The sequence below is a fragment of the Gigantopelta aegis genome, chromosome 14 (genome assembly GCF_016097555.1).
Source record: "Gigantopelta aegis isolate Gae_Host chromosome 14, Gae_host_genome, whole genome shotgun sequence".
Classification (NCBI taxonomy): Eukaryota; Metazoa; Mollusca; class Gastropoda; order Neomphalida; family Peltospiridae; genus Gigantopelta; species Gigantopelta aegis.
The window spans coordinates 59,141,940-59,150,823 of NC_054712.1; the positions used below are offsets into that span (position 1 = coordinate 59,141,940).

Sequence of the window (8,884 nt, forward strand, 5' to 3'; positions counted from 1 at the left end):
CCAGAGACTCTCTCACATTTATTCTGGGAATACATTCCTGCTAAAACTTTCTGGAATGACTTTCTCCAGTTTCTAATGGACAATTGTAACCATATTCATAATTTGTCTCTTAATGCCAGATTAATTTTATTGGGGGTGAAAAAACATTACAACAGATAAAATATTTGATCTGTTTTTGTTACTAGCTAAATGTTTTATTTATAAATGTAGAATGACAAACAATATTCCCAAAATGAAACATTTAAAACATACTTTGCAAGATGCAATTGAATTTTTTTTTTTATTATAGTAAAAGCCTACAAAACAAATTTCAAACAAAATGAACCCTGTCTGTTTAACACTGTACAGACATTTCAATTACACATATTCAACTGAATTCTGTATAACGATATGTGTGTACATGTGTTGTTTCATCCTGTTTGTTAATTACACATATTTAACTGAATTCTGTATAACTATCAGTGTGCACATGTGTTGTTTCATCCTGTTTGTTAATTACACATATTCAACTGAATTCTGTATAACAATATGTGTGTGTATGTGTTGTTTCATCCTGTTTGTTAATTACACATATTCAACTGAATTCTGTATAACGATCAGTGTGTACATGTGTTGTTTCATCCTGTTTGTTAATTACACATATTCAGCTGAATTCTATATAATGATATGTGTGTACATGTGTTGTTTCGTCCTGTTTGTTAATTACACATATTCAACTGAAATCTGTATAACGATCAGTGTGTACATGTGTTGTTTCGTCCTGTTTGTTAATTACACATATTCAACTGAATTCTGTATAACGATCAGTGTGTACATGTGTTGTTTCGTCCTGTTTGTTAATTACACATATTCAACTGAATTCTGTATAACGATCAGTGTGTACATGTGTTGTTTCGTCCTGTTTGTTAATTACACATATTCAACTGAATTCTGTATAATGATATGTGTGTATTAATGTGTTGTTTCATCCTGTTTATTAATTACACATATTCATCTGAATTCTGTATAATGATATGTATGTGTATGTGTTGTTTTGTCCTGTTTCTCACTAACATATATAACATTTTGACAGGTCCCCTTTTTTTCTTACCTCCCTTTGACTTTTGTTTTTGTTTTGAGGAGAGCTTTCTTCATATAATTTTCTTCACAGAATCTGTAGTCTCTAAACTTACACAACCAGGAATAGTTTTATTTCAATGTATTTAGTAGTAAGGTGCCAAAACCCCACCTTACATGTATATATTACCCCTGCCAATGATACAACAAGAAAACCCCACAAAAAACAATACCAGTTGATGCATTTCAGAATTATAAGACACAATAAACTTAAGCATATTTATCAGTTGGAATGTGCAATTTTCAAGACGATTTTGTCAAATTCAAGCACTTTTCATAATATTTGACAAATTCAACGGCTTTTCATTATGATCAGTAAAAAATCAAGCACATTTCAAATCTATGCAAAACCTTTACACAGATACAGAAAGTGAGTGAAACGAAGGAATACAATATTAATGTTAAAAATCATTAATATAACCAATATAATTACTCAGTTGAACAGACATGTACGTTGGTATCAAGCAGTTCGATTGGAGAACTTGTATACATCATTATCATTATGGATATTTTTCTTTCTTCTTTATTTGACATTATGATAATCGCTATCATCATCATCACCATAATCACCAAAAAAAATCATCATCGTCATCACCATCATCATCATCATAATCATTGTCATCATCATCACCATTACCATCGTCATCACCAACAACAACAACAGCTAACTCAAATCTCACCTCCAAATCCATACGATGACGGAACAGCCAGACTGTCCATATCACTGACCGACCAGAAGGTGGAGTAGCTTCCCCTTCTCTTCGGCAGCTCGATTCGCACAGTCTCCTCGCCAGGGTCACTCGACCGTGACGGTGCCACTGATCGTGAAATCATTGAGGCGGAGTCGAATGTGAACATGGGGTTTTCCACACCCTTCTCGGGTGACTCCTGGTCAAGCTCCTGGAAGAGGTGGTCGCTGGAGATGGATGGAATGCTGTGGTGGGTGATCTGGACCACCGGTGTTTGAGGTGGAGAGCGAGCAGGAGACACTTTCATGATGCTCGGTAGTAGAGTGATTGAGATCTCAGCTGATAGCTTGGACGGACCTGGAGATAAAACAGTAGAAACTGTCAGACACTTTCATGATGCTCGGTAGTAGAGTGACTGAGATCTCAGCTGATAGCTTGGACGGACCTAGAGATAAAACAGTAGAAACTGTCAGACACTTTCATGATGCTCGGTAGTAGAGTGATTGAGATCTCAGCTGATAGCTTGGACGGACCTGGAGATAAAACAGTAGAAACTGTCAGACACTTTCATGATGCTCGGTAGTAGAGTGATTGAGATCTCAGCTGATAGCTTGGACGGACCTGGAGATAAAACAGTAGAAACTGTCAGACACTTTCATGATGCTCGGTAGTACAGGGCTTGAGATCTCAGCTGATAGCTTGGACGGACCTGGAGATAAAACAGTAGAAACTGTCAGACACTTTCATGATGCTCGGTAGTAGAGTGACTGAGATCTCAGCTGACAGCTTGGATGGACCTGGATATAAAACAGTAGAAACTGTCAGACACTTTCATGATGCTCGGTAGTAGAGTGATTGAGATCTCAGCTGATAGCTTGGATGGACCTGGAGATAAAACAGTAGAAACTGTCAGACACTTTCATGATGCTCGGTAGTAGAGTGACTGAGATCTCAGCTGATAGCTTGGACGGACCTAGAGATAAAACAGTAGAAACTGTCAGACACTTTCATGATGCTCGGTAGTAGAGTGACTGAGATCTCAGCTGATAGCTTGGACGGACCTAGAGATAAAACAGTAGAAACTGTCAGACACTTTCATGATGCTCGGTAGTAGAGTGACTGAGATCTCAGCTGATAGCTTGGATGGACCTGGATATAAAACAGTAGAAAACTGTCAGACACTTTCATGATGCTCGGTAGTAGAGTGAATGAGATCTCAGCTGATAGCTTGGACGGACCTGGATATAAAACAGTAGAAAACTGTTAGTAATATTGTGATTTAAGGAAGATATAATATGTTGTCTTGTTACTTGTCTTTCTCTGCTGTTAATATTCTCTGTATCCATCTCTTTATCTGTTTTTCTCCCCTCTCTATCTCCCCCTAATTCCCTCTGTCTCTCTTTCTGTATCTCTCCCTGTCTGTCTCTGTGTCTCTGTCTCAAATTTCAATTTTGAAGAAAGAAAGAAATGTTTTATTTAACAATGCATTCAACACTTTTGAACAGTTATACAGCCTCAGACATATGTTTAAGGACCACACAGGTAACGACAGAGAAAACCCACGTCTGCTTTGGATTAGTAGCAAGTGATCTTTTATATGGACCACCTCACAGACAGGATAGTACATACCATGGTCTTTGTTACACCAGGGCCCATGCTTATAAAAGTTTAGAGTGAGGACTCAAATCTCTAGTAATGTCACACACATGCAGTTTGTATGTCAAAGTCTCAATCTCTAGTAATGTCACACACATGCAGTTTGTATGTCAACGTATCAATCTCTAGTAATGTCACACACATGCAGTTTGTATGTCAAAGTCTCAATCTCTAGTAATGTCACACACATGCAGTTTGTATGTCAAAGTATCAATCTCTAGTAATGTCACACACATGCAGTTTGTATGTCAAAGTCTCAATCTCTAGTAATGTCACACACATGCAGTTTGTATGTCAACGTATTAATCTCTAGTAATGTCACACACATGCAGTTTGTATGTCAACGTATCAATCTCTAGTAATGTCACACACATGCAGTTTGTATGTCAACGTATCAATCTCTAGTAATGTCACACACATGCAGTTTGTATGTCAACGTATCAATCTCTAGTAATGTCACACACATGCAGTTTGTATGTCAAAGTCTCAATCTCTAGTAATGTCACACACATGCAGTTTGTATGTCAAAGTATCAATCTCTAGTAATGTCACACACATGCAGTTTGTATGTCAAAGTCTCAATCTCTAGTAATGTCACACACGCAGTTTGTATGTCAACGTATCAATCTCTAGTAATGTCACACACATGCAGTTTGTATGTCAAAGTCTCAATCTCTAGTAATGTCACACACATGCAGTTTGTATGTCAAAGTATCAATCTCTAGTAATGTCACACACATGCAGTTTGTATGTCAAAGTCTCAATCTCTAGTAATGTCACACACATGCAGTTTGTATGTCAAAGTCTCAATCTCTAGTAATGTCACACACATGCAGTTTGTATGTCAAAGTCTCAATCTCTAGTAATGTCACACACATGCAGTTTGTATGTCAAAGTCTCAATCTCTAGTAATGTCACACACATGCAGTTTGTATGTCAAAGTCTCAATCTCTAGTAATGTCACACACATGCAGTTTGTATGTCAAAGTCTCAATCTCTAGTAATGTCACACACATGCAGTTTGTATGTCAACGTATCAATCTCTAGTAATGTCACACACATGCAGTTTGTATGTCAAAGTATCAATCTCTAGTAATGTCACACACATGCAGTTTGTATGTCAAAGTCTCAATCTCTAGTAATGTCACACACATGCAGTTTGTATGTCAACGTCTCAATCTCTAGTAATGTCACACACATGCAGTTTGTATGTCAAAGTCTCAATCTCTAGTAATGTCACACACATGCAGTTTGTATGTCAAAGTCTCAATCTCTAGTAATGTCACACACATGCAGTTTGTATGTCAAAGTCTCAATCTCTAGTAATGTCACACACATGCAGTTTGTATGTCAAAGTCTCAATCTCTAGTAATGTCACACACATGCAGTTTGTATGTCAAAGTCTCAATCTCTAGTAAAGTCTCAATCTCTAGTAATGTCACACACATGCAGTTTGTATGTCAAAGTCTCAATCTCTAGTAATGTCACACACATGCAGTTTGTATGTCAACGTCTCAGACTGATTGACAGATTCAGAGGGGGTCACCGGGGTACCCGCCAGCCCATTTGAAATGCACTTTTTTACTTTTATAAATTCATCATCTACAATATACAAAACTAAATTGCTCTAAAAGCACGTCTCTGAGCATCTTTATTTAAAATGTTCCAGGGAACATGTTCTTGGACCTCCTACAGATCTTGCTTCATTTCAAAGCCCGTCTCTGCTGCCTTTGACAAACTCAAACTGCCCTTTTTAAACATTTGTCAGCTCTGTTTTACAAAATCCTGGATCCATAAGCAGCATCAGTTATATATATTTTCTCACAGATGCACATTTAAAAACAGTTTTAAAAATGAGTCAACATTATGAATCTACATACATATGTACTGTGAAATTCTTGATTTTCGTGGGCATAAATTTCTCTGGTTTTGCTAAAATACACATTTTGCTGGGTTCTTAAATTTGTGGATAAAAAAGATAGTATTAGACATTTGTATTATATGGGGGGGGGGGGGGGAGTAACCCAGTGGTAAAGCACTTGTCCAATGCGCAGTCAGTCTGGGATCGATCCCAGTCGGTGGGCCCATTGGGCTATTTCTCGTTCCAGCCAGTGCACCACGACTTGTATATCAAAGGCTGTGGTATGTACTACCCTGTTTGTGGGATGGTGTATATAAAAGATCCCTTGCTGCTAATCAAAAAGAGTAGCTCACGAAGTGGCAACAACGGGTTTCCTCTCTCAATATCTGTGTGGTCCTTAACCATATGCCTGACACCATATAACTGTAAATAAAATGTGTTGAGTGCATCATTAAATAAAACATTTCCTTCCTTCATATTATATGTATCATGGGTGAACCAATTTTAAAGCATATCAATACATGTATTTATAACAGACCGTTGTTATCCAAAAAGCTATGTTTTTATTAGAATTTCTATGCTTCAAATGAGCACTACACTGGCTACTATGTTGCAAAGTTTACTGCATGTGCGTCAAAATATGTAGCATGCATCAGTCGTAAATATTGCTAACTACGTCACCTGTTTCGGTGAGTGAAACGTTTAGTGGTATAGCTTATAGACAAAACTTTCCAACACAAAATCGTTCAGTATTTTATCAAAACATGTATGTTGTTCAACAAAATATGTTCTTATAATAATTTATAAAAATTATTTTAAATATTTTAAGGCAAATTACAAAATGAAGCCCTCGAGAACCAATGTTAGCAAACAACATTTTAGGAAAACAAATATAACAATTCTGATGTCTTGCAATCATGTTATAAGTTGAGAAAATGAATGGTTATAATGGTAACATTGTTTGGTTAAAAAATATAAGCTGCATTCTGAGATTAAATAAATATACTGGTACAAACAGACAGACATCCAGAAAGACCATATATATTTTTGACAAGTATCCGTAAAGAGAATTTTGCCAGGAGATGCTGTGACAATCATGTGACTTCAATAACTAGATAGCAGTACAGCTGAGAACAGACAAAAATAGTTTTTAAAATAAAGTTTTCTTTCAAATGACAGTATTTGAAAATCATAGAAAAAACTAAGAAATGCACATTGTTTATTCAGTGGCTAAGTTCAATGATGCTTTCTTTGCTCCTTTTAACCTTATTTTTACGAATATTTCTGTGAATGTGACAGACATTTGTTTACTTTTCCCAAGCAAAAGTAAACAACATCAGAAATCTTCAAATGTACGTATAGTTCGCACAAACGATGCAACCACCAAAACAGGCCCCTCACCGAAACAGGTCCCTCACTGAAACAGGTTCCTCAGTGAAACAGGTCCTCACCAAAACAGGTCCCTCATCGAAACAGGCCCCTCACCGAAATGGTTCCACGGAGGGTATACATGTATTATAGTTTTGTTGTGTTCTTAAATTTGTTAACAGTTAAAGTTTGTTTTGTTTAATGACACCACTAAAGCACATTGATTAATTAATCATTGGCTATTGGATGTTGTTTAATGACACCACTAGAGCACATTGATTAATTAATCATTGGCTATTGGATGCTGTTTAATAACATCACTAGAGCACATTGATTAATTAATCATTGGCTATTGGATGTTGTTTAATGACACCACTAGAGCACATTGATTAATTAATCATTGGCTATTGGATGTTGTTTAATGACACCACTAGAGCACATTGATTAATTAATCATTGGCTATTGGATGTTGTTTAATGACACCACTAGAGCACATTGATTAATTAATCATTGGCTATTGGATGTCAAACATCTGGTAATTCTGACAAGTAGTCATCAGAAGAAAGCCGCTACATTTTTTTGACTACAGCAAGGGATCTTTTATATGCATTTTCCCATAGACATTAAAGCAAATACCATGGCCTTTGACCAGTTGTGGCACACTGGTTGGAATGAGAGAAAAAACAAATCAGTTGAATAGATCCACTGAGGTGGTTCGATCCTGTGACACAAGCACCTCAAACGTGCACTCAACCATCTGAGGTAAATCCTGCACCTAAATTGATTGAATGCTGTAAGCCCAACGAATTACACAAACATTAGACCACCACAAACAAAAATGTTTTAACATGCAGTAAACAATATGTAACAAGGTAAATGACTTACTTTATTATACACTCTATGGACACTAAGGCCTTCTGTTATCCATTGTTTGTAACATGGTGACCTGTGTCTTGAATATATCGTAAATCATCCAACATCATCAACATTGGTCACTGCAAGAAAAGCAATTCATTAAAATATTAATTACCGATACAGTTGACTTATCAAGGTCACAATACAGTTTCCTTATAATATGTTTGTTTTGTTTAATGAAACCACTAGAGCACATTGATTTATCAATCATCGGCTATAGGATATCAAACATTTGGTCATTTTGACATATATTCTTGGGATCTTTTATATTCACCATCCCAGAGAGGATAGCACATACCACAGCCTTTGACATACCAGTTGTGGTGCACTGGCTGGAGCGAGACATAGCCCAACAGGCCCACTGATGGAGATCTATCCCAGACCGACCGTGCCTCAGGCAATCGCATTACCAATAAGCTACGTCCCGTCCCACTACAGTAAAAAAGAATACACTGGGAGAATTTGATCCCATAACTGGCAGGATGTAGCCCAGTGCTAAATAGAGGTATTACCTAATTATGTGTTTGATCCAGCTCGTGTTAAATAGAGGTATTGACTAATTATGTGTTTGATCCAGTTCGTCAGTGGCAGGATGTAGCCAAGTTCTAAATAGAGGTATTACCTAATTATGTGTTTGATCCAGTTCGTGATAAATAGAGGTATTGACTAATTATGTGTTTGATCCAGTTCGTGCTAAATAGAGGTATTACCTAATTATGTGTTTGATCCAGTTCGTGCTAAATAGAGGTATTGACTAATTATGTGTTTGATCCAGCTCGTGCTAAATAGAGGTATTACCTAATTATGTGTTTGATCCAGTTCGTGCTAAATAGAGGTATTGACTAATTATGTGTTTGATCCAGCTCGTCAGTGGCAGGATGTAGCCCAGTTCTAAATAGAGGTATTGACTAATTATGTGTTTGATCCAGCTCGTGCTAAATAGAGGTATTGACTAATTATGTGTTTGATCCAGTTCGTCAGTGGCAGGATGTAGCCCAGTGCTAAATAGAGGTATTACCTAATTATGTGTTTGATCCAGCTCGTGCTAAATAGAGGTATTACCTAATTATGTGTTTGATCCAGCTCGTGCTAAATAGAGGTATTGACTAATTATGTGTTTGATCCAGCTCGTGCTAAATAGACGTATTACCTAATTATGTGTTTGATCCAGTTCGTCAGTGGCAGGATGTAGCCCAGTGCTAAATAGAGGTATTACCTAATTATGTGTTTGATTCAGTTCGTGCTAAATAGAGGTATTACCTAATTATGTGTTTGATTC

At 36.9% G+C, this 8,884-nt stretch overlaps 1 protein-coding gene across 1 annotated transcript in view; it reads right to left on the bottom strand.

Annotated features, from left to right (window-relative positions):
* Positions 1–8,884, bottom strand: part of LOC121388204 (cyclic nucleotide-gated cation channel beta-1-like) — a 198,998-nt gene that overhangs the window by 168,915 nt on the left and 21,199 nt on the right. Inside the window, exons 2-3 of the mRNA XM_041519472.1 lie at positions 7,576–7,685; positions 1,797–2,162 (exon numbers count right to left, since the gene is read on the bottom strand). Coding sequence (XP_041375406.1) covers positions 1,797–2,112 — 316 coding nt within the window. The 5' untranslated portion in view covers positions 2,113–2,162; positions 7,576–7,685. The remainder of the gene's footprint in view (positions 1–1,796; positions 2,163–7,575; positions 7,686–8,884) is intronic.